This window comes from Syngnathus floridae, chromosome 11 (assembly GCF_059516105.1).
Source record: "Syngnathus floridae isolate MCC-2025c chromosome 11, RoL_Sflo_1.0, whole genome shotgun sequence".
Classification (NCBI taxonomy): Eukaryota; Metazoa; Chordata; class Actinopteri; order Syngnathiformes; family Syngnathidae; genus Syngnathus; species Syngnathus floridae.
This window is the reverse complement of record NC_142423.1, coordinates 4,171,388-4,198,564: the sequence shown is the minus strand read 5'-3', so window position 1 is coordinate 4,198,564 and position 27,177 is coordinate 4,171,388. Positions and strand designations below refer to the sequence as shown.

At 42.3% G+C, this 27,177-nt stretch overlaps 1 protein-coding gene across 3 annotated transcripts in view; it reads right to left on the bottom strand.

The window, feature by feature from the left end:
- plxna1b (plexin A1b) overlaps nucleotides 1-27,177 on the bottom strand; it is a 125,394-nt gene that overhangs the window by 23,060 nt on the left and 75,157 nt on the right. For all 3 annotated transcript variants that reach the window (XM_088389191.1, XM_088389190.1, XM_088389192.1), the window contains 6 exons: nucleotides 26,821-26,974; nucleotides 26,079-26,178; nucleotides 21,011-21,125; nucleotides 12,013-12,213; nucleotides 3,617-3,713; nucleotides 2,271-2,461 (listed from right to left, as the gene is read on the bottom strand). In XM_088389191.1, the coding sequence (XP_088245317.1) occupies nucleotides 2,271-2,461; nucleotides 3,617-3,713; nucleotides 12,013-12,213; nucleotides 21,011-21,125; nucleotides 26,079-26,178; nucleotides 26,821-26,974 (858 nt within the window). The remainder of the gene's footprint in view (nucleotides 1-2,270; nucleotides 2,462-3,616; nucleotides 3,714-12,012; nucleotides 12,214-21,010; nucleotides 21,126-26,078; nucleotides 26,179-26,820; nucleotides 26,975-27,177) is intronic.

Sequence of the window (27,177 nt, the reverse complement as noted above, 5' to 3'; positions counted from 1 at the left end):
GCGCCCCCACCACCACCAGCACCACAAGTATAGGCATGGGTTGTTTTAATTGGTTTCTCAGGGCTAACCTGAATGCTTTTTTATTCTCCTAGGGGAGAACAGGCCTGAAAAGATGGATGATGGAGGACCAGGCAGTAACCAAGGCCATTACTAGGACAATGCTGCTCTACGCCAAAGGACACGATGTCTATGTGTGTGTGCGTGTTGTAGCTTATTTGATCGGTATCGTTCCGAATCAAAACCTTTCTTGACAGTATTCTCTGTCAGGTGATTCAACTGTGTTCACAACGATTACTGGAAAAGTGCCACACCAATCATAAGAGCCCTTAATCACCATTTGCTGTGTTTGGTGACTGTTGTACGTCCCCGATGCTATTAGTGGAACAGTACCCAACTGCTTATTCTTGAGAGAGAAAAAAAAAAATCTGGCAAAAATGCATAAAAAGGGAAGAGAGCAAATGGGCTTGGGAAGTGGAGTGATATTCAGTTTGTGTGCTGTTCAATGAAATAGCTACAGAGGAGGGATTCTCTTTGTCGCCTGTGGAACTTCTTCTGGCACAAAATGTCACAGTGTAAATGTCAAAGGTGGAGATGAGATCCTCACAGGTAGGCTTGCTGATAAACAACTCACCAGCAATACACAGGTGAATCTCTTTTTCTTTGTCCCTGCTGCGCTCAAGCCAAGTTCCTCCTCTTCCTGCCGTTATTGGTTGACTACTACGCTTGCTTTTTGACTGCCACCAACATCTTGCCCCCAGGCCAAGATTTGTCTCAATATGCACATGCTTGCAAACACCGCAACCCCATCGCCGCCAATTCTCTCACACGTACACGCACTCACAAGCCTTGGCTCTGTTCGCTTGCTTCAAAGAGATAACTGAGTGTGAGAGAAAGAGAGATGACTAATCAAAGGATTTATCAATGTGCTAGTGCCCCAATTATCCAGTACCTTCATTATGTATTCAAAAAGAGGAAGCAGAAGTCACACAGGAAATATACAGAGGGGTTCAAGCAAGGAATATGTATGCAGACATATTTCACGCCATTTAGCTCAAGAAAATGGGCACTTTTTTCCAAGCACTTCCTCTCCAAATGAAATGAATATTCGTTTTTTTTTGGAAGGCCTCAAACTCACCACTCTGTGTGTGTGTGTTGATGAACAGCATGCCATTCCCTATGGTGAGCTGTAGTGACCCAGGTCACAGTGAGACATAGGCCACCTCCACAGTTATGGATGGCAACAGATGGGTGCACCACAGTGTTTATACGCCTTAGCCCACCCGGCATGTCAGATGTCGAGCACATACACACATTCAGAACTCATAGTGAGACCCAATTAACACACTCCCCATTCACTTTGTTTCTCCATACACACTTCCCAAGCAAACAAGATCTGCTTTCTTTGCTGTGTCGGTCGGTATTCGTCGTCTCTAATCACAGCCGTGTGTTTCAGATTTGTTGCGTGTGTGCGAACTGCCTCCTCCCGCTCGGCCCATCTGTGTTGTGGTTGCCGTCATGGTAATGGTGTCGAAGGCGTCGACCCTCCCCGCTGCCTTCGACCGTGTTCGCTTCCCTCACTGGGGCCAAACAACGCTGATGCAAAGGCAGGAGAGTTCAACTTTGGTCTCTTTTTAATGTTTTGCCTTTGGGAGTCAGGGATTTCTGTCAACTAGCAAATTGTGGATTTGGGAGTTTTTATGGAGCAAGAGGCAATCAAAGCTGGGTTACAAAGTGCAAACTGTCAGTTGAACAGGGCTGCCCTCTTTGACCACCTCCCTTGCACAAAGCTGACATGTTTGTTATTTGGAATGTTGCGGTTGCTAAGCAACACAAGTTGGAAGGAGGCGAGGGATAAGTATTTGTTCAATTTAGGGGCTCCAGGATATGTGCCTTTTATCTGCCTTTTATTTCAACAACCAATAGGAGATAAAGGTTTATACAGGAAACTAAGAGAATACAATATCACAGGAGACAATACAAGCAAAGATGCTATCCAACGGTATATTGTAAAAACATTGAAAGTCCGATGTCTCTTCTGTCGTACAGTTTGATTCAAGTTTTGCGGCAACATAAAAATCGTACGTCACAGTATTTTGGAGGCGGATCCTCACACATTCTTGTCTGAAATGTTTTTAGAATACTTGAATCTTGTGACAATCATTCACGTGCTCTTTTGTCAGCGGTTCTTGTGACCTCACTCGGGAACATTGTCATTCCGTTACATACTTCTTTCATGTGTGATCGTCTGTCATGTCGGGAACACGGCTCACCTTGGTGATCTTGGGGTGTGCACAGCGGCTGTTTCCCGTGGTGGCGTGCATCCAAGTGCTTTCTGTGGGAGCGCACTCCTGCCTGAGGGAGCACTTTTTCTCCTGCACACACCAGCCGCACTCAAATCTGGGGTTGGCCTTCAGACACATCCCACAGCTGTCTCTCAGTGCGTAGCACTTATATAGGTGAGCTGTGGAAAACAAGTGGAAAAGAGAGACTAAACATCCTGAAGGCTACAACTTGATTGAAGATAAAAACATTTTCTTATCAACTTTTGGTTAGCATTTTAAAAAGTGGTTCAATGTCACCATCTGAGAGCAATATTTTCCCTAAATGCCCCAGGAATTGTACAGTGCAATCCTTTCTTCTCTCTCTGCTATTCCATCCCTAAATCCCATTGGTCACGGAGCAGCTTTAAAGCAACCCCCGTACCAATTACTGTCTGCTAAATGACTCCTTCCTAATTACATTAACATATCAGAATTTTTGAAAATTTCTCATGCGACACAAGATGATTATCATGATTGAGAAATAGGATAGGGACCGGCGGGGTACTAAGATATGCAGGAGGAAGAAAAACATCTTTAGGCTGTCGTGTTCTGAAGCACAATGCCATATAAACTGTACAGACTGCCAGGAAGGAACATGAAATATGTCATTTAGAAATGCTGTGACCTTGAAAGGACAACAGGTCGTATTAGCAATTCCCATTGGGTGGATGAACACAATTGAAATATATATATATACATGCAGAATTTGGGACAGCAAGTAAATAACACATTAGATATAATAATAAAATATACTTCAATTATAAATGAAATGTCACAAAAATCAAACTGTGACAGAGCAAAGTATACTGATTTGTTTTTACATATCATCTGCGGGCCATCTTGACAATGGCAATGACGTTACTTTACCACACAGCAGGGGAAGAATGCCACGCCCCCCTGCTGTGCGGTGCGGACAGTAATAATTTTGAAGCCAGCGCTGTAAAGACACTCCTACGAGCAATTACATCCAGCAGACATTATCTCATTGTCTGCTTCCACACCAGTGCTTCGGGTATACCTTTTAACCCTAAACATTATCATTCTTGGGTTGGCAAGGAAGGAAGGCATGGCGTCATTCAGTTTTAATCATATATCCAGGGAATACAAGACTTTTTGACCGGATACAGCTGGAACTGCCTGTCTTAAATGTATACACTGTAATGTCTCGTAAGGGACATAATGATGAGCAAGGGTTTAGTTTACATTCTTACAGAAGAAAAAAATAGAAGAATGTTTAATTTGGGTAACAAAGAATGCATACAACGCCACCGCTGGCTGAAACCAGAAAAACATACCTTTTATGTTGTATGGGTTGTCGATGTTAAAGTTTCCATTCCAAACCACAGACAAATCCACAGGCAGGTCACTGATGTCATTGCCGTCGTACGTATACTGAAAGAAAAAAAACAGTAACTCAGGTTTCTCATTCAAATCGAATTTGATACATTTAAGAGAAGAAACTCCAATTTTTCGAAATGAAGAGAAAACGTGCCAAAAATAACAAGACAATTCAGTTGAGCTGGCGGCTGGTGGTAATGTCGTAACCTGCGCTGCACCACCAGTTGAAGGGCCATAAAAATGAGTGATGAGAGACAGGCTATATTGTGATTTTAACACACCGCACATTCGCGCTGCCTGCCGAAGCACGGAGTTGATTAAGAGATTGTAATCCTTACCGCCGGATGACTCACTCCATTCAGTGATGAATGAAATGCCTAATATATCTCCCACAATAACATTCACATCTAATTTCATTTTTGCATCCTGAACTAATAACAGCTGAAATGTAATTGACTCTTTGGCGGCATAATCAGTTTTATGGAATGACTTGAAATGAGACAACACGATTCCAACGCAGCAATGTGATGGCGAGACAACCAGAATCTGTCTAATGAGACACTCATAAATCATGAATGCTGAATATCACGCATAGATAAAATGCCGTTAATAACTTTAACCAAATCCACCCGCCCTCCTAATACAGTTTGTGTTGTTGATGTGTGATGTAATGTCAGTTTGAGCTGGCATGTTATTTAAACTACCTAATAGTTTAGTTTAGTTTTTCTGTTGATTATTTTTGAACGACTCATAGTTTCACTCAATACTAGCATAAAGGACACAGTCGATGACATTTTGGCCGATGGCGAGGAAGTCAGTCCATGCTAACAGTCGACGGCTATCCACTCTCGCTACCACTGCTATGGTCACTACCTTCAGTGCCCTCTGGATGAGAGATAGCACGACTATTATCTTCGACTGGAGTGGCGATAAAATCCCATGTGAAAGCCTGGTGCCCGGAGCTGCGGCACGACACAGGCCTATTCTCGCAACAACTTTGTCACCATTTGATATCAACCACTCCAACGTGATACTGGGGAGATTTATCGTGACATCAATAACAATATAGTGAATTGGAATGTATTTGAGAGGGGGAGGACCCTCAAATATGAGAAATGTGCATTGAAAAGATAAGAAAATGAGAGCTAGGACAGAGCAATGTCACAATGTGCGAGTGGCTGATTAATTCATTCTTCACATTTGCGATTGGATGATTTACACTGAGTGAGCTCTAAAGGCATAGCGATATTCAAATTAGGGAGAATGTCGCCATGCATCTCATGGGAAATCCTAGTTTGCTCTTGAAATTTTATTCAAATATTTTTGTCTTTTTCCTCAGACAATGTTCTGCTTGCTATTTGTTTGACGAGTATGGGCCGACAACAAAAGTGTTCAATATTCCAGACTAAAAAGTGGTGGTGGTGGTGGTGTAGACGTGAGAACATTTCAAAGTGAGGTGATCTGAATTGGGAAAGGGTGAGAGGATAACAGCAGCAAGGGTGAAGGAGAAATGGCCGAGCACAAGATGGATCGAGAGAGGTTATTGTGCGTTATTCTGTGGACACCATTCATTTACACACGGAATAAGAGGCTGCGGCTACGCTATAAACGGCTGAGCCGGTGGGCTCTAAAGTGAAATTGGCATTTTCAATTTGTTCCCTGACATGTCTGGCCGCTTGGTCTTTTCACACTCCCTTTTTCCTCTTCTTCCCTCTGATTATTTCCTCCCTCTGCTTCTTAACAAACACCCACTTGTGGGAATCCCATTCTTTCTTTCCAACCTCCATCACACAAGGCCTACCAAAAAAAACACAGACAAGAATCCTTCATGTCCTAAGAGAACTGCTTACAATGCTGTAAAAAGGGTTTTCCAGCAAAGGTGTCACGTCTGGACAGGAAATATGAATTATGAATAGAACACACAAACGCACAGGATGCTAAAATTTCTGTCCTCTACATTTAAAACATGTTTTCAATGTGTTCTTCTCTTCTTCATGACCCCCTAAGGGACCACCCAGCATGCTTGGGAATGTGAATCATCACTTAATGTTTGGAGTTGATGATCTTAGTAATCGTACCCATCTGGTTCAAGCCTGCCCAATAAAACTGTTCGCTGCATATTGCAGTATTGTGCTATTATAAAACATTTATTAAGGAGCAATACAGTAATGTTGTATTGTGACTCCATGAGTCACATCTCTTGTATCAACTCTCAGTCACACAGCGGTGGACTCCTTTACTTGCGTCTCTATTTCACTGACGAATCTGGTCAGTCAGTGACCTTGTCCTTAAAATGAATCACATGCTGAGAGCAAAATAAATGATAGATAGATGCATGTTAACTTTTTCACCCTGCTGCTTTTATATCCCAACAAGACTCCCTGGAAAGTAACACCACAAACACACAGCAGCAGTGTGTAGGTGCAGAGATCAAGGCAGCACAGTCCAACAGCTTGCCTTCATTCCCCGTTTTGGCCATGTACAAGTTTGTGTGTGTGTGTGTGTGTGTGTGTGTGTGTGTTTGGGGGCAGCACATTAATATGTAAGGCTGCAAGCACTATGTGTGTGCTTCTGTGTTTAATGGGCATTGGAGGCATCACAGAGGTTAGGTTACGATCCGATGGTCATCGTCTCTCATTGCACCAAAGGCTTATTAAACTTTCATATCACACCAAGTATTTTTGCGCAACACATTCAGGGAATATACGTAGTGTGTGTTGTACTCACTGCATAACCAATTTCAATATGGAAATATAAACATTACACAGGTTATTTCAAGAAAGGTCAGGATTTACATGTGCAAAGAGAAAAGAAAAATCAAGAGAAAGGCTTTCACCAGACTGAAACTAAATGAAATGAAAATGCTGATATTTAGACAAAAACAGAGTGCAGATGCAAACTGAAGCTACAAAATGGCCAGCGCCAGTGGCGGTGAAGAGGAGAGCTTAGATGGATAGAGAGTAGAGACAGGTAAGAAGTAACATTCGGTACGTCGGGCACCTTCTGTCGAGGTCGTGTCCTGATAATTAGTCATGTTGAAGGTGTGTGTGCAAGCTGGACCGCTAAAAATGCCAAACCAGCCCAGGGCAAACTCAAAGCCGAGATCGAGTTGGTTAGAATCACTCGTTCTTCACAAGGTGATGAGGGAGGGAAAAAAGTGTGACCTCTGTGTGTTGCTCATGCAACACGAATGTAGTCACGGGAATGTTCAGGCAAGCAGGCTGTTGGACTATGTTTTTTTTTTTTTTTTAATCAACGTATGGCACCTTCCTGTTGCATACGCATGCACAAGACTGATGTGGCCTCCCAATCAAGGATCAAGTGCTAATCCGTCCTATAGCCCAGTGTGTGTGTGTGTGTGTGTGTGCACGTCGCGTATGGGGGATCAGGCTCTGTTAAATCAGCGCCAGCTCATAATGGAGGCCTGTTAGCCCGTGCTAATCGCTAATGCTAACAGGATTGGAGCATGGCCGGACCCAGTTACCAAGCTTATCTCTTCCACACACAGAGGAGTGGACCACACACACAATTCATGGCGAGCATGGGGCGTTACAGAAATGCTGGCTTGAGGGAAAAATGTAGTGTAGTTATATGAATTAAGCTTGTGTAGGATTTCCAGACTTGTCTAATTATTTGCAGAATCATCCATCTTTCAACATCACTGCTTTTTTGCCCCTCACCAACGTTGGAGATTATTATTATCATCATCATCACCACCAAGTGGTGTTTATATTATACCAACAAGGTTACATGGGTGGGGACAGACAACTGCACAATCAAATACTGACATGGAAACAGGAGTTCAGAACATTCCGACAGATTCTCCCATCCCTGGATTGCAGCCCTACACACTGTAGCCAAATAAAAATTATACCGGCTGACTTTCCAATAAGGTTTCCAGTCATGTGGAGAAGATAACAATAGAAGTGAAGAGAATGCAAATGCCTCAGACAGCATAACAAGAAAAGATCATGGTGTGAACTCCTTGCTCATATAATTGGCCATCAAAGCTGACATGGACGGGTGGGACGATGCTACGAAAGGGTAAAGCAAAGTCAGGTAAAGGTCAGCGATTACTAGAAATAGATGATGAGACAGTAGATGGGTGGAGAAACTGACATATGGTTTTAGCTAAACCGCAATTAATCTTTATTTATCAAGGAATAATGAGGGAGCTACTTTTCACCTGTCATAAAGGAGGGGGGGCAGCAAAGAGAAGGAAAGGGGGAAGAACAGATAAAACGAAAGGATGCTGTATTTCAGGGATTATAGTAATAGTAGTGTGTGAGAGATACAATCCTGAATGATTACATCTCTTGATTCAACTTTACTCTCACTGTTCTCCCCCAATCTACTTTAGGCCCCACCTTTTTTTTTTGTGTACATGCACAATAGCGGAACAATAGTGCACACAGATACTAGTGGCTGCCTCCACTGCAATTCATCATCATTTTATCTCCCTTAATTGGATGCCATCGGGACCCCTGATACTTCCCATCTCTCCTTTAGCTAACAGCTGCTCTCCACAGAAGAAGAATGCACAGACACATGTATCCGAAAGTAGATTTCTTCTCATTCCCGCATCTGTTTTTCCCCCCATTCTCCTTCTCCTCTTACTGGTGAAGGAGTCAGGGATAGAGGGTGATGGAGTGGCCCAATGGTTTATCAGATGGAAGGTAATGGTGTACGGCCCACACAGATGTTATCTGTCCACTCATTCCAACCCTCCAGGGAGAAACCTCAATAAGAGGTAAAGGGGAGCTAAAAATTGAAGAGAGGAAAAACGGCAGATGGGTTGAGAGTGAGTAAAAAGTCGTGAACTCATCCAACTCACTTCCCTCACCTTTGACATTCACATAATACTCAGCTGAGGTCCATCGGCTCTTCTGACCCCAAAATGTGATCATGTGAGCAGGCTGGCTCCGAGCAGGCATTGTGTGAACCCCCGTTTATTTGCACCTTTAACCTGCCTGCCACTCTTGAACACAATATCCCAACCAACTGCTCTCTCATTGGTTCTGCCTCCTGGGCCTTGACCTATGATTGGTTCACACAGCAGAAACCTTACTAGGTTGAGTTAAAAGAAATGGACAAAAGGGATTCAGACGCCAGCTTGTTATTTTACCTGCTGTTGACTGGAGCTAACTGTTCGCATAACGGCTGGTCATGAGGGCTTGTTTGGCTCCTATACATATTTGCAAATCAGCCTTTCTGTAACATCCCAAAAAAATTGCTTTAACTGCTCCAATGTGTGCTAGCCAACCTTTTGTTAAGATGAAATTTCATGATCGATCCCCCCCCCCATCTTGGGATCAGATGTACATTATAGCTTACTGTATGTTCAGTAAAGAAAAAACAATAGCAGGCATATTGATATTTTCCCATGCAAGCAGTTATGGATCGCTGATACCCAACCGGATTAGTATGCAGCTTATGTTACACTATCATATATCGAGTGTGTCACATACATTTATACGGTTATTGGCAGTGTGCTGTTAGGGCATACCACATGGGAGTATTGGGTTATTACAGTCAGTGGAAATGAGGTAAAGAATCGGAAAGTAGACTTTAAACATGATCCGACTGCGGTCATAAGGTACATCTTCGACGTATCCTTTTGGATTGTGTTTGAAAGAGATGAGATTGAGTTTTGGCCTCAGGAGATACTTTTGAGACAATTTTCTTTCTTAGATTCTATCATCTTCTCCCTTCCCTCTTTTTTTTTTTCAATATGACTCCTCCTCTCACTGCTCTGTTCAGTCATACTCCAATTTCACCGGTCGGTCTTGTCTGGGCCCATCTCGGTTCTACAGAGTCCACTCTATGTCTTCCCTCTCCAGTTATACATTTCTTCACCTGTGATTTTGTGTTTCACAGGCTTCCTAAGTATCTGCTCTTTTAGGAATCGGAATACTCACACACACAAAATTCAGTCTTTCATCTTAGCCACTATTCCTAGCACGTATCTGTGTTTCTAAAACACAAGGCTAAACTGTGGATTAGCATCCTTGTGTTTATTGATCGGGAAGCCCTCACCGCTTCAGTCTTGTAAAAGTGGTACAGTGGAACCAGACGCACTTTCAAAGATATTGTGGGCTTCATAGCCTTGGGCATTCCGAAGGGTGCGGTGTAGACACACAACTGCCAAATGAATAACTCATATCACCTTCACCTTGGGTCTTACTGTGGCAATTCAAATCTTTTTAGAGAGCGAGGTCATAGTATAAACTGGTTGATACAAATTGAAGAATTACTTGTGTTTGGGCTGACTTGAAATAAATATGGGAGAAGGAAAAAATTATTAAAACTAGTCGTTAGTTGAATTGAGTGACAGATTGAAATAATAGATTGTTTTTAAAACACTTATCTGGAAACTAAAATTGAATCAAATCCAGAATGTTACAATCTGACATTAATCAAAAATCCATAAACTAAACTAAATGAATCACTTCCTCACCTGTTGAACATTAAATTACAATAAAGAATCAACAAGAAATTCAGAAGGAGGACCAGCATAGTCCAAAAGAATAGAATTCCAACTGTATCAGACCTTACAAGTGTGTCACAGATCAGTTACTAATCCTAAGCGGAAGGATGTTGAAAGCCGAAAGCAAGCGGCATTCTTCATGTGCTAATTGCAGCCATTAATAAAAAATAATTGTGTGTGAAGTACGGCAAGTAAACACAGCTATCCAATTTTCCCCATCTTGTACACAAGACAGGCTACTCTTCATCAATACTTCGTCATGAAGCCAGAGTGCAGCAGCTAATTGCTAGCAAGGGAGAAGCGCTGACAACCCGAGGCTAATTATTGTGAGCAGTATGTCTGGCTTTGTGGACACTAAATAGAGAACCTTGGCCAGATAAAGGTTTTGCTGGTGCCGCGTACAATCAACAGATAATACAAATCTTCATCTTGATGTGGACAGCCCTGTCAGTAACTAATTAGCTCCCGCCGTCAACAACTACCATGAACCAAACCTTAAATCTGTCAACATTCCCTTGTATGTTACTATTCCCGACAGCTCACCTACAACCTGTACACGGCAAACTCACTTCTCATCTTGTACATGATGCACAAAGGAAGTCAGGCAGGAAGGAGAACATTTGACAGAAGAGGAAGTCCAAAGAAAGATGGGCTCTCGAGGCAGAGCGCGGAAAGAAAGGTGAAGTATAGCGTCGAAGTGTAAACAAGATCAATCCGCTCCAAACTAGCTTCATAGGAACACTCGTTTTTCACATTTTCAGCCTCAGTGGAGCGCAACGCTAGCTACCTCTTATCTGTCATGCTAGTTTGAGGCCTCATACACACCGACACACAGACGTTACTTGGATTTGAAACACAAATATACAATTTTGTCGACCTGTGCAAAGATGAGCATTTCTATAAGGCGCACCATTAATGCATCGTGTCAGATTTTTAATCCAAATGAAATCATTCTCCATTTTATCCTTTTTAATTCAACTTCAGACGCAACAAATTACTTTATAATCACAAAATAATGATCCATAGTCTTTTTGATTCATGACTCATAGTCTTCAGCGGGCCACTTATGATTGATTGCATGACGCAATGCCTCGGGCCATTTTAAATTTAGGAATTTGGTCCATATATAAGGCGCACTGTCGGCTTTTGAGAACATTTTTGGTTTTTAGGTGTGCCTTATAGTCCGAAAAATACGGTATTTGTACATTAAAAGCACCAGTGTTGGGATGTTGAACTTAATTTCTTTCTTTCAATCAAGCTCCTTTCCTTATTTATTCTACATGTAAAATAACCTGCAATTTGCCATTGTAAAGGCACAAATATGAGAACACCCACTAAAATGTTCTGGGAAGGTGTCCCACTGTTGATTCTTAAAGGTCTGTCCATGACTGAGGAATGTTTCATGTCCAAGCCAAAACAATGAGTGTCCAAAGTCGCCAGTAGATGTAGGTGGCAATTATCGCAATCCTAATTTAGTCATTGTGCTCAGTGTTATCATGATTTAGCTCACAATCGACAGTCAGCGGATAAAATCAAGACTATTTAGTGACGATACAAAGAATAAGTTGTTATTCTTAGCAGCGGATGGAGTTCTGTGTCACAATGCGATGTTTTCAAAAAGAATTGGATGTCTTTATCGGTGACTGGGGCGCAGAGCACATCATTTTTCTCTTGCCAGACTTTTAAATTCTTCAAAATTGAAATAACAACAAAGTCTGTCTTGGCTAAGTCATCCATCAAATCTAAATGTTGTTACTGATAAACAAAAACAAACACAAACTGTTCAAGTCAGTCGCTTGAATTCTTTGGAGACCAGCATCACTAAACAGCATTCTATGTGTTTGTTTTTTGGATCATCTCACTCACCGCTGTCTTTTGGCACTGAATTGATGAGCTGTTGAAGCGCAGTGCGGGGACACTGTGCGTCTCCCCCTGGATGTGGAAAACACACTCGTAGTTCCTCTGTCCCGATTGCGGCTGGGGAAGGTTTTTGGCAGCTAAGGTGATAGGCTTGGTCACCCCCACTGGGATGTAGATCTGTGTTGATGGCAGAATCTGGGGGCAGTCCTGTAGAGGGAGACACCGACATTACTCAAAACGATTTATAAAAAAAAATGTTGGATTGGGGTGAAGTCAAATGAGTGTCAGAAAATAATTGAAACAGTTCTCTGATTGCAAAAATCACCATATTATGAAACTACAGTAAATATTTTGATGAATGTTTAACAACCGTCAATGCTCAAATACTAATAACAACTGGTGAGGTGTGCTGATGTCATGCATGAAGTCACTTTGAAAAATTTTCTGCAATCCCGGTAGGATTCTTATTTTTGTGAAACTTCCAAATTCAATTGGCATTCCATCGTTGAGGCTCCACAGCGAGCTGTGCATGTGTGGAATCGGAGCAATCTAGATGCCTTAGGGGTTATGTCATGGCATCGTTTCCGAATAATTAAATTTTTGAATCAATAATTTTGCCATTGATCTCATTGCAGAAAAAAAAGTGTTTGGTCCAAAAAAATAAATTAACAATGTTTAAAGATTTAGAAGCTGGGTAAAACCAAGCGAATGTGACAATTCAAGTCTTGTCAGATGATTATTTGTACAAAGCTTAGGTGAGTTTATTTTTGTAACGGGACCATACAGAGTAACTTTGAGGGCTGTGGCGCCAGGGTATAAACACAGAAAAGGAAACTAGGGTGACTTATATCGAATTCAGCGACGACTCAACTTTGATATGTTTAAACTTTGATTCTTCTAAGCCAAGTAAGCAGATGGTCTGGATTACCCTAGTGTGCTTTTTTTACCCAAGGGTAGCACTGACATTTATTGTATTGAAGTTAAAAATAACGAGATATCTCATAATCAAACCCTTTCATTCTCCACGAATGCTTCTTCAACTTGCCAAAACATTGTGGGCAATATGCCTCCAATATTATGGAAAATTTTGGGGAAGGCCCTTTTCTGTTCCAACTTGACTGCATCTCACAAGCTTCTGTAAAGTATGTCATTTACTTGTCACCATTAAACGTGTCCAACCAGTCCTTGTGAGTTGATTGAAAATGTATTGGATCGGGCAAAAACCATCACCTTGTCTCCGTCTGTCACTCACAACAGTTTGACCTCAATTTTTTGCTAATCTGTGCCATTTTAGATCGAACATTGCCACCAGCATTCTAAAAACAGAAGCAGCTGTCGTTCTAGGTCAAATCGTTCTAAAACTATCGCCCTACACTTTTACCACTGCAAACTAAAAAATTAAATGTGGAAAATTCAATAGAACAAGTGTTCAGTGGGCAAATGAGATAATCTACACTCGCAGGTGAGCTAAACACCTTTTAACATGCGCCAAGTGCAGATAATGAGACAGTTGGCTGACATGCGAGTGCGTACGTGTGTGCCTGCTTGCTGATATGCGAGTGGTGAGATATACCCGGCCCTCTCTCCCCCCACAAAAAAAAGTGAAATGAGATGAGATATAATGAAACGAGGGTGAAGAGTGCAGGGTTTCAGAATAAAGACCAAAGCCAGGACGGCATAGTATATACATAAATAAATGTATTAAGCCAAAAGAGTTCTGAAGGCTTTGGCATAGCCTGACAAGATATAAATTAATAAAGCACCAAAAACACTGCGCATATGTAATGAGGCTGGTTGTCTGGTCGTTTTTTTTTTTTTTTTAATCTTCCTCAACCCCCCCCCCCCCCCCTTCCCTCCCAAAGTCCATCCATAATTAATTAGCTGCCTTTGTGATGTGGGGACTGTAGATCAGGGAGGAGAAAAAAATAACACACTAAATAATGAAGTAAAGCGATATGGGGAGAGCCCGCGGGGAGGGATGAGATGGCACGGATGGTCACAGAGGATTGGACCGAGGGGCATGTGGGTACAAAAACCATAACCGGGGCGTCCAGAAAAACATAACATGTTGGATGATCCCCTTTCAAATGTCAAAGTGACCCCCGTAAAAAAGCAAACAAAAAAATGAAAGAGCCGCCTGCACCCTGGTGACTAAACATGTCAGCCACAGCTGGTTACGATCCATTATATATTATTAACAAGATATCATTAACCGTGGTGTTTGGTGCATGCTTTTAACAAAAGCTCCTACATTAATGCATGCGGGCAAGCTGTAAGGAACCCCGGTGGGGATTCAACGTCGAAACCTTGTAAAGACTTCGGTAAACACCTCAGAGGACAATATAAACGACACCCGCCATTTTGCTCAGATTACAATAGCTTCAACTTTTACATTTCCAAATGATTATCTCGAAAAGGAATGACTTGATGTTATAAAATGATTTAGGGCGGTCCTACAAAGTAATGCTCCTCCGCACACGGGTATGTGCAAAACATACAACAATCATGACAAATTACATGAAACGTGTCTTATCAAAAAAACGAGCTGTAGTGTTGAAGTGTGTGCGCGTGCAAAAAGGTGTGAATGCGGAGGTCGTCTCATTAGCAGGCAGGAAGCAGAAAGATGTTCTGCGACCGGCTCGACACTTAATGTGGGGAAGGGCTGAGGAAATAAAAAAAAGAGCGGGAGAGCGTGGAACAACTTAACAAGGCTGCGACATGTAGAACAGCGCAGGAGCGAGCGAAGCCGAGGAAGAAAGGAGACTTTGAACCTTGAAAGGGACTGAGATTGTCCGCCTACGCCCTTCGCTTCCGAGCAGAACCGAGCGGAGAGAAGGAGCGCCAAAGATCAGGAGTGAAAGGGAAAACAGCGTGCGGAGGAATCACAGAGAAATAAGAACGTGTGTTATGAATGCTATTTAGCGAGGGGGGGGGGTATTATCAAAGTCACACCGAACACAAGCTTGTGATGTGTCTTCCTCCTAAACATGCATCCGAATGTGTGTCCATGCTTTAATGTCATACATGTTGATTTCATCTTCTCTGCTATAATCCTCTATTCTTGACATACTGGGAAAAAATACACAGTTGATCCTCTTCAACATACATGTAGGCCATGCAGAAATGTGCTTTTTTTTCCACCCTCAGTGAGATTCTTTGTTTCCTCCTTATGGATTTTTGTGGTGTGGGTGGGGGCACCCCATTATCATGCTAACCCAAATATGTCAGCAGTAATCACGTCGCATGCTTTTCAAAGACAAACTTTGATTCAAGAGGTACGCTGTGACGTTTCCAAGCAATGACTCTTCTCGGCGCCGTATTTTATCTCTAAGGGACGAGTCACAATAATTAGCCAAGCTTGTGTTTGGTACGATCGTTATAGACTGCCGTTATGGTTTTAGGTGATTTAAATGAGCCAATTGAACACACAAATAATGACTAAATATGCTTTTAAGTTTTTAATTCTGCTCCATGTGTCACTTGCAGTATGTATATTTAACTCATTGAGTGCCAGACCAGTTAAAATAAACGTTTGATGTCAATAGTCGTCAATGGCAGTGAATGAGTTAACTAAAAACATCTTTCAGGTTTTCACTTTACAGCCCAGAACCCTTTTTGCATTTCTCTTGTTTCTACACTGTAAGAAAAAAAATAGGTGAACTGAAAATTCCAAGGCAACAAACTGATTCAGATTGAAGTGACGTCCTTTTGTATTGTTCCCCAACTTAGATTGTAAAAACAAGGCAGCAACATTGCACTAGTGCTAATATTGTTGGCAAAAATGTCAATAATCTAATTTAAATTGTTTTATCCCCTCCCCAAATTATTATTATTATTTTTACATGGATACGATTCTATTAAAACAATTGATTAACTGGAAAACAAATTCCCCGTAATCTCAGTGGCAGCAGACTCGAGCAACTGCCGATGACTTTGTTGATGGCTTTCAGAACTCAGCACGATGACAAGATGACACAGACAGGTCAAATAGTCTTGTAAGGCTGAATGACGCATTCATTACTGAGCAGAGTGTCTCCTTCCCCCTCTTTTGCAATACTTCTCCATCTCAGCAGGCAGTCGCTGCTACCTATTATCATATTCTTGCCTCCTTTTGAGTTTGTTTTTCCTGCGGCTCACATTGCGGTATTATTTGCCCGTCTTCCTCTAACATCATCCCCCTCGCTCAGTGACTGTGCAGTTATCTCGTCCTCTCACTCTCTGGGTTGGATCGAGAAAATGCAAAATTCATCTATGTTCACATTAGGCAGGCTGCAGAGATGAAGATTTAATACAGTCTGAATAATTAAACCGCGGGGACCGGTGACTGACACAGACACACACTCGTATTAAAACACACTTATGCGTGTTCCGAACCTATGATGTTCCTAATTCCTTTGCCGGGATATGCGTGCTTATATAACGCCCTCAATTTTTTTCTTCTGTAAGATCACACTGATTTCAGTCGCTATTCAAAACACTAGCTAATCCTTTCATTTCTCCTTTTTTTCTTTCTTTTCATCTTCATTACAAGTTGGGAGAGTCCATGATAGTTAAAAATTAAAAATCATTATGCTAGCAGCCATTCCAACAAGTGCATCATTTCTCGAGCCTTCTAGCCCTGTTGTCTACACGACAGGGTGGAAAGAGAATTGCCCAGTGTCATCTTTGGAATAATACATGCATTTTAAATAATCTGTAGTGGAAATATTTTAAGAGCTGCAAAGGAAAACGCAATGGATAAGCTGTGGGACTATAAATAGCCTAAAAAGAGACAGTGGGGAGGAGACACACACCTGCATGCATGACACATCATGTACGTGTAACACACACAACACGTGCTCAAATGCACGAGATGATCAGAGGGAGGAGAAGATCCAAATCACACACAACACAATGTGTGACACATTACAGAGCTAAAATACAAATACACTTAATCCCCTCCCATATAATCCTCTATTAACAAATTCCAATAACATGTATGCGTGTGTCATTCTAACTTTTCAGAGGTGTCTGAAGTATGCTATAACAGTCTAAGTGGCTTGACAGCTAAAGATGGTGCACCGCTACCAAAGCAAGGGTTAAATACTGGCTAGATACGGTCCAGTGAATATCCATCTGGCGAGGAGAGTACGCGCTTACTTCAAGCTTCCACTTCCACATGTCTTCTCCCTTCCCGCTCTCTCTCTCTGTAAGCACATGCAGCACTTGCAAAATGCATTGCGTCACTCTGACTGTAATCTCCTGCTTGTTATAGTTCCTTGACGTGGCTTCTTGCTATTGTCTTCATCCCCCCCTCCCTCTCACCCCATTTCATTGTGTTTATATCCATCTGGTTTCAATTATGGCTGGTATGTCTGTCTTAAAATACCCATGCTGCATGGCGTGATATTATAACTCACTTCTTCCTTGGGTGGTGATTGATTTCTTTGTCCCTTTCTTTGTTTATATTTCATGAAATATGGCAACTATGTTTTTAATATTTCACAGAGGCACGCACATGAGAGTGACTCACATTTAGGTGGGAATAAACTCTTAAGAGAAGTGCCCAAAGAAAGACATCTGACGCTTTGACATAGGAAGCTGCGTGAAATGATAAAACAAAGGAGTGAAAAATCCTTGGAATGGTGGTCAAGGGATTGAATGACGACACCTAAAACATGATATGATCGCGGGGAGAATGAACGGAAAGAATAAGGAAAAAGCAGGCAGAGGATATAATGGCCGGGTATCATTCAACAAACATCCCCCCCCAACCCTGACCACCTTCTCCCAAACCCAGATGGACCGCGCAGCCCTGAGCTGCTGGTTGTGCTGTACCCTGATAAGGAACAGTCACACGTGTGCATGTGTGCACATATGCGTGCAAACAGAGTCAAGCCCCTCAAGTGGCCTTGGCTTACAATGTGTGTGTGTGTGTGTGTGTGTGTGTGTCTGCCCTGTTCAGTACGTGACTACCAGGCAGAGTAAACTGAGTGTGCCAGAATGTCACGGTCTGGGGCCTTCACACCTCTGTCGCAAATAGCCCTGTCAACTCAGCTATAGTGTGTTTTTGTGTGTGTGTGTCTGAGAGAGTTAAAAAGTATTTCTATGGTTGGGGAAGAATGTGTGGGTAGGCTGTGAGCTATAAGTGCACGTGCTTATTTAAAGGGTGTGAATGATAGAAAGACAGAGGCTGAGAAAATGTGCTCATGTTTTGTTCAGAGCGCAGACTAGACGGAGCCTCGGTTCATGTAGTGTCAAAGAGCAATGTGTCATACGTAAGCATTACATGGGTGTAATTGGCAACAGATAGGAGCACTTTGCAAGCGTAAGCATGTGTCTACCAGGATCATTTTAGAAATGATTTCGCTTCTCGCATGTGGTGTGCGGTGATGTGCGTGTCTTTTAGTGTATCAAAGTAAACCGTCCTTAACCCCGATTCTTAGTGATGAAAGGCAGGTGACGTTCTGGAGAGCCACAAAATTGTCTTGGCTCGAAAGAACAAAAAGGCCGTAACTAAATGTCAAGATAAAAGAAAGTAAGAACAAGGTTTTAGATCCATTTGGTTTAAAATAAATGAAATGAAAGTTTTTTCAAGCTAAACAATAATGCCATAAATTTGTCATTTTCTTCTTCTATTATATACTGACTTTCTACAACATTAAGACCAAGAAAAAAAAATCTGTCCTGCATCAGTTGAGATCTCTAGTATGACTAACACCGAACACAATGCTGACCTGTGTTGAGTGCCCCAAATAATCTCTGCAGTGGACGACTGACTGTGAATGCACAGTATCCCCAGAGTTTCCCCTAGCAGGATACAATTAAGCCTCGCCTTGTTTGCTCGTGCAAGACCGGACTGTGTTTTGGAGCCAAACGCACATTGAGGACATGTCTTAAATTAGCTAAACCCAAATAGCTAATATTATGTCTGGTACTCATCAAGACTGTAGCATTTCATTTCAGGGATGACAAAAGGTGAAGGAGAAATAAGAGAGAAGCGTGGAAATGACAAAAGAGCAACTTGAAGGGAAGAAATGAAGCCCCGCCCCCTCCATCAATATCTACCTCCTTTTTACTGCCTACTACTAGTAGGCTTGTTTAATTACGCTTCTCTTTTTCAGGTTCTATTCCCTGTTAGTTATTAAAAGATATTATACGCCATTTCATAAAGTTCATGGCTAACACATGCGATGTGCAGGAAGAGGGGAGGACATTTGAATTATGTTGCCATGGCAACACACACTGTGAAAGCGATGAGGAAAAGACTAGAGTAAGAAACAAATTGTGCTACAGTTTATAAATGAAAATGTTGGATATTCATTTATCATTGCCAATGTAACCATCGTGAGACGCAATGATTACATTTCATTAGAGCAGTGGAAACTGAATTATGGTGTTAAGCAAGGAAGGAATGTCTGTGAGCATTTTTTTTTGTCACAGAAAACAGTCTGGGTGAAGTATATGAAGCAAATGAAAAGTGTGTGTTTTAGACAACTTGTCGTGAGATTTGTGGGGAAAGAAGGGATAATGTCAGGTCATGCGAAGCAAGGTAAAGGAGAGGTGAGGGAGGAAGGAGAGACGCGAGAGAAAGATGGGCCTCGGAGAAGGGCGGGCTAAGTCTAGCCTACAGCAAAGAAGTGTACCGGTCGGGCCACAGAGAGTGCAACTAATGGATATGGCAGCCCAGAAAAGGATGATGGATGATTGCGTGTGTGTGTGCGTGGCCGTCACTGTCAAAGTGTTTACAATTCAGCATGTGAAAGACACAAAGCACCGTTGTCGTGTGTGTGCATGCATGGGCGGGAGATAGACAGCGCACATGATGGATTTCCATGTGGAGAATGTGACCGCCGGTTTCTTGGGCCAGTGAGACGATAGCAGATGTTTGGGTCATATCACCTCTTTTCCAGCTCGCCTCTTTTATTCGTCCTCAATTTCGCAATCTCCCTTTTGTGTCTTGATTTTGTCAAAGTCAGTCTCTGTGCCAATTTCAATTAGTTTGTATGTTTACTCGTACTTCTCCCATGATCACTGCAGGCCTTTCCTGTTTACCCATCCGTCGGGCCGCCGGCCTCTCTCAGCTCAGCAACGCTTTCCTCATGCCTTGCAGATGGGTGCACTAATCCGCAAACGTCGGTTCTGTGAGGCATGAAGGCTCGGCCTGCGTGTTGTTTCGGGTAAAGTCCGAGGCTTTGCTTCTGGATGTTAGTGTTTGAGATTCTCCCTTGGGTTGGTTCAGAGGGGAGATAAAGGGGGAAGTAATTGGATAAAGGTTGGCCAATTAATAAAGGCTGATATAACATCTTTCATCTATGTTGAGATAACAGGGAGAGTCCAAACAGAATGCATAGCCTACGCGTGGCCTAAATCTGATAAGATGAAGGCACGACTGTCCGTCGGTCAGGAGCGAGATGCATTTCCATTCAGAAGTTGATTTAAAAATAAGAAGATATGCCTACATTGAATACATTCATGAGGTGGAAAAAAAAAGGAAAAGGATCAAACAGCACTGTGTACAATACTAAAATTGGTGCATACATTTGAGCAGTTGTTAACGGTTGTTATGTTTTACACGCAGCCTGCTCAAGCAGCTATTCGGCACGATTGATATTAGCTTTTATGCTAATGCAACATTTGCTTATGTAAAAGCAAAGCAATATTTCTACAGACATTTATTCATTCTCGGCCTGCTTATGGCTTTATGGGCTGCAGCGGAATTATTACTGTTGTGTTACAGATGCAGATACACACAGCGGTGTGATGAAAGGAAAGCTGAAGCAAAAATTAAAGTGCGTGCGCGCATTAGAAAACAATTTGTGGTTTTATTCCTAGAGATTAAATTAGCATGCGGGTAAAGTGCTCCCCATGGACAGTATTTATGGAGAAGGTAGCGACATGGAAACATGATACATCCTTGGTATGCATATGGGGTAGGATAAATTCATAACACGTTCAAGGGTAGGAGACAAAGACACAAATATTTGCAGAGGAAGTAGGCCGTACAATTTGGGGCTAAACTTACCTCCGAAATGTTAACTCGACCCTCTTGAAAGGAGCAGTCGTTGGCGTTCTGGGTACACATGTGTCGGTACTTGCACCAGTAGCATGGGAATGATCCGTTGACACACGAGAGGCAGCTAGAAAATACAAAATACAGACGTGATGAATGTTGCTGAGGCAAAAATAATAATACACAGTAAAAGATGAAAGTCAAAGCAGTTTTACACAGTTAAGGTTTTACACCCGGTTTGGACATTTTACAGCGTTTTACAGCAATTTATAACGTTTGACATTTTTAACCTAATTTTGTGTGTGAGTAAAAATCCTGGAATTTGATTGCTCATTTATATTTGAGTATTTATGGAACATAAAGGTGAGTATATTTTTCTCCGATTTTTGGGGTAAAATAAATCTTTTTCTCACACGCTGTCAAATGTGCACTTTGTCTGACCTGCTCCGCACACCTTTCGCCCACCTCATTTTTCTCCCACCGCAACCCTTATTTATCACTAAGAGCTCAGCGATTCTCGTTGCAACATGTCCACTCTGCTGTGCATCCATTTCAGGAGTTTTTCTTTTTGTGTTTTCATCATTTCATGCCTCCAATCCCTTTCATTTGCCACAGACTGTTTTTTTTTTTTTTTTTTTTATAGGCTCTGCCTCCCCATGTTCTTTGTCTAAAGCCCTCTTTCATCCGCGAGGCTATAATGCCTCCACCGTTTTTAATTCACCTGCTCCGGCAGAGGTGAGGTGGAGATAGATGGGCTGAAAGAACATGATGGGAGAAAGAAGAGATGGAAACGGAGCAGAGATCAAAAGCAGGTGGATTTGCCTGATAGACGCCGAGACGCCATCCTATCGTGGGAGAGGGAAAACATGGAGGGGGTATGTAGCCTGCGGGGCTCCGTGTGGGGGTCTCACAGGGGATGGAGGGGGGCAAAGGGAGGAAATATTGGCCTGCAAGTTATTTGGCTGCTCTAAGTGTGTTCACATGTGAGGGGGGAACTAACGGTGGTGTGTGACAGCTTCAAGTGCACAGTTCATCAACACAGCTTCGGGTTATTGGCCATTTTCGGCCCTTGAGACATATTACACTTTACAGAAACTCATTTACATGCAAACATCAAAGTTTAATGTAACCAATATGACTCTATGAATAAAAGTTTCATTTAATAACAAAGCTCTCTCACATATTTCGTCTTCAGTGCACATTGTCTCTGTATGACTTATTTTGCGTTCACAAAACTAAATGAGCATATGGTTTATTCTAAATGTAATAAAATGAGGCAATTGTTACAAACCTGGATTTCTGACAATAAAAGAAAAGAGATGCTTAATATGCATGCCGATTTGTATTCAAGCACACTTTGTACAGTACGTACGTCCGAGCTGCTTTGAGTACGCTTCCGACAAGCACTCAAACATTTTTTAACCCTTGGTGAAACGCTAGCCACCGTTCCACTTATCCGCATGAAAAATTTGAGTTTCATCTCCAGCCTATATACAAATCCATCAAACCCTGACATGGATTCATTTGAATCAATTAGAGCGGCTCGTTTGTTAGGTACGCACTTTAAGCGATCGTTTCCAGTGAGGGCCCCTCCTTTTGAGCAAGATCAGAGGCCGGGGCTTAATTCAATCCCACTGCTGCTTTAATTGACCAATTTAGCATTGTGCTGAGAGAAGCTGTCCATTTACAATGAGGGATGAGCGGCTAAGGAAATAACAGGCCTCTTAATACCGCACAAGAGCAAATAGGAATTTATCATTGTTACTAATAAATGGAGGGGGAATGAGTAGGGCACACTAGTTTAGCTTAGCATAAAGCCACCAGACTAAACCCGGCTTCTTAAGCCAGTTTTGTCAAGAAAAATGGATGTCAATAGGTGGGTGAACCCATGGTACAGTCTATACCCCATTTTGGGGTCACAATTCACCAATGGCTTCAAAATTGGAACTCAAAACATTCAAAATGACAACCAATTTGAGATTTTGCTTTTAAAGCAATCATCTAATCTCAGTTTCAATTGTTTCCACAATGCCAGTTCATGAGGAAAATATTTCTTATTTTTTTGTTTTTTTTAAGGCCCACCATTAGAGTAGGTTTCATTGAAATTCAGCAGCTTGCCAATTTAACAAGTATCAAAAAAACGAGCAACAGCGTCAGCAACAACACACATCTGTCACAATGTCCGGATAATATTTGACTTTCATCTTTTATTTAAGTCAAATCAGCCTCGCTCGTGTCCCAGTGATAGCAATAACGAGCAAAATGTCAGCAGGTTGCCGATGCCAACTTTTATGGTTGTGTTCTTTGAAATAGGAGCCGAGTCATTACGGGCGCCACCCAGGGCCACTAAGCTCTGTTTGACAACCCCCTGCTGCTCAGTCTTTGCTCCCTTCAAGTGACCAGGGGTCTCCCTTCCTTGGGATCTCAGATTCTCTTTTAGCCTAGGTGCAACTTCGCCCTGAGCCTTACCAAGGCACATCGTGGAATGTTTGATATTTTTCCATGTATCAGCAGTGGGCTCATTCTTTCAGACCCCCAAGTGTTGCCTTATTTCTACCCCTTGAATGGCCATCAGCTATTATTACTCAGAGGATTTGAGAAACAGCAGACAGGCCCCATGCTCATAATGCTAATGCCTATTCAGATGCTAATCCACCAGCACTGCCTCGAGAGCGCCAGTACTATTATTGCAGACCTGGAATAAAAATACAACACAAATACCTAATCATTCCTCAACCCGCAGTCAGTTTGGAGTGTTCAACACAATCACCTGACCTAATGAGGTCTGTTTGACAGCACTACTCTCACCAAAATGACTTATTTATCGACTACCATTTGGAAGGGGAGTTTAATAATTTACAGGTTGATTTACATCTGATCCCTTTACCCAGCGAGTTCGTGAGTAAATACATAGTTGACATGCTGAATGGAACAAATATCGAATTTTGTGCAGGGTGCTGTCTCAGAAAGGTGCAAAATGATCAGCCAGTTCCACTCCAAAAGACGTCAGTTCTGATCAGTACGATTGGAACTGTTAAATAGTTCCTGTCGCCTAAAATGACAGATACATGCTTGATCATTTTTCCCATGGTCAATCAAGGAAATTTGGTCATTGTAATAAACTCACAAAATATGCAGAGCTTTACCACGACAGGTACTGTAGATCATTATAACCCCAATTCCATCCTCCCAATCTTAATAAACAGAGGGAGGAGAAATGAGAAAATGCTTATGGAAATATTTAATTACAGCGCAATCGTGGCCGTGGGTGATTTTCTATTTCAATCTCAGCAACCCTTTAACTGAAACAGTGGGAATTCTAATTACATTATGCACTATGCAAATGTATGGCACTTTTGAAAAGGCAAGGGCTGAAACAATCAGTTGTATAAACAAGCAGGAGGGGTGTATACATTTTGGAGATGGGAGGTTGTGCAACAGTGGAAGTATAAATTATTAAAAAATACAATAGGATAATGCCAAGGTTCGGCACAACTGTATAAAGGAATATTAATGAAGAGCATGTGCTTGCAAATGTGCGTCAGTGTTTTGAGAGTGTCTTCCTCCACACCACTTAAAGGAGCAATTGGCTGTGTGAGGAATGGCAAGTGAAAGTATGGCGCACATATAAACTTGGCATTTTAATGCAGGGACTTGAAATCATTAATACCTTTTACCTTGATGCCCAAGGGCCACTACGCCTATACGGGACAGAGTGCCACCTTGAAATGGGATTCTTATCTCTGCAGCTTCGCTCACCATAAAAGTCAGTGGCAAAGATGCAACGTGGCATATCTGTAACTTAATTAAACATGTCCATTACATACCTCAAAGGCCATATTAGATCGGCCCTGGGAGTAGATTTAATCAGCTCATTGGGGTAATAGCCTCAAATGGGAGACTCTCTTACATCGCTTCTTGTTTGAGGCTGCTTCCATACGAGAAGGAACGTCATAAACCTTAATGGGACTTTGTATTGCAATACATCCAAGTGACACCTTTCATTTTAATTAAGTATACTTTCTCAGAGCATAAAGGTTTTTGTACTACCTTGGGAATGAAAAGGCACGCAGAGTTAAAAGCAAATATCACTGCATCCTTATGGGGGATGAATTAAGCGTGATTAGACATTGTAAACCGCGGCGCCCTTAACCAGCTGGGCTAATCGCTGCGGTTTCGGCGAGGGATTCACATACTGCAACAGAAGTTGTGTGCAACCAGGTCAAAGGTCGAAGTGACAGATAAGGTGTCCGAGACATTCGGCGCTTAAATGAGCAGTAAGTGACTGAGCGGGGAGAAGTGTGGCTGTGCATGTGAATGTACGAGTGTGTTTGTGGGCAATCCTCGAAGGAGGCTCAGCTAACATCCAGAGGGAAGTCAGAATGGAGCCCTGCGGTATCCCGGGGGCCTACTGGCCATCTGCTGCCCTGGAGCTAATACCCCACCAGACGTTTTAGCCTCCACTGGATCAGCCATGGGTGGACAGAGGGAGAGTCTGAGACTCAAGGGCGGGTAATCGGGGTGATTTGATTCAGAGCTGAAGGATTATTTGATCCCGGCATCAGACACTGGACTGAACACTAAGTTAGAGAGCTGTGACTGTGCAAAAAACCCCCCCAAAAAACGGAGGGCATCCTACTGCAGAGGAGACTAATTTTGACTAATTCACTGCTCTCCGGTGCAGTATTTTGTCTTTTATGTATAAATAAGAACCAGATGGAGCATCTCTTTTTAAAAAGAGAAGAATTAGCGAGAAACAAGGTTTGTATAACAGGTCGTCCAGCGATGAATTAATAATACAAGATTTATTAGTGTGTCATGGGTTATGATAATGAGACTAGAATTACCATCTCATATCACAATCGTTACATATATACATCATGTTCGATTTTTCACTCTAAAGGTAATGCGATAACCCGTGTGGACTTAAAAGGAAGCTGGGTGTTTATTGTGTGAGTCATCCCATGGGAAAAGAGGACAGAGGGACGGAACATGTAAAGCGAGAAGGGAAGAACTAAATGAAAGCGATGAGCAAATCCATATTAAATGCCCGCACGATTAATAAAATGTGGGAACTTACGAATGGTGGACACTGCAGTTGTAGAAGACAAAATCGACGCTGGCGAACTTCTTGCCTGTTTCCTTGGATTTCAGATAAAGCTTCACCACACGCTTGTCACCTGAATGAACAATATAGAAAATAATGAATAAATAAATAAATAACAGTAGTAACGTATTTTGGTGCTTGGAATACATTCATCATTTGTGTGGCAAAAATAGAAGCTGACATGCACTATCTCTGCTAAAACAAGAGGAAGCGGATACGTCTAAATACAGCCATAATCACCGATTCCTGGCTTTGAAAATAAGTTAGAGGCGCAAGCAGTGTCCTTTAGAAGGAAAGAAAAAATAAATAAGTGAAACTGACAACGGTGCATAATGCATGATAATGGGAATTCAAAAACGTGGCTATTTTCAGGGGAAAAATGCAAACTTGAGTTAGGAGGCTTTGAAATGGAACGGCCAAGAATTATTGGTAATGACAAGGTATTCTGGATAGAGTCACACTCAGCAAATCATCTAATACTGCTAAAAATATTTTCTGGTAGCTGCACAGCTGCATCCTTCTCAGATTGCACAGTAGAAAAACAGACCCCTCAGGAGGAGACATCAGCCCATGCTGATGAATTAATAGCAGCAAATAAATTCTGGGCACAATGCCGAGGGGAGCATATGCAACAAAACTTTAAAAGAGACTCAGCAAAAGCAAAATGGAAGAACCTCTGATTAGTGATTTCATCACCCCGCTAAACATATCCGACCTTTGTTCCGTGTGATGGGGATGACGTCACGGGCTGAGGGAGACAGGCAGTAAATGTGTCCGCCTTGGATCAGTCCCTCGGTCTCCACGTAGTCCTCGAAGGAGCAGTTGACCCCCGCCGATAGATCAGGCACGTTACGAGCCTGAAGGACCAGCTTTTGAGAGAGGGAGAGCCAGGCAATCAGTGCAAGATCAATGGAAGGACACGGTGTACATGGATTGTTATAAGATATGACATGGGGGTTAATGGGCACTGGGGGGTGGGGGTGGGGGTGTGTGAAGCTGGACAACGTGTGGGTGTGTGATGGGCCCGGTAATTTGTGTGTGCATCTGTTACAATGGCAGCTATTATAATTAT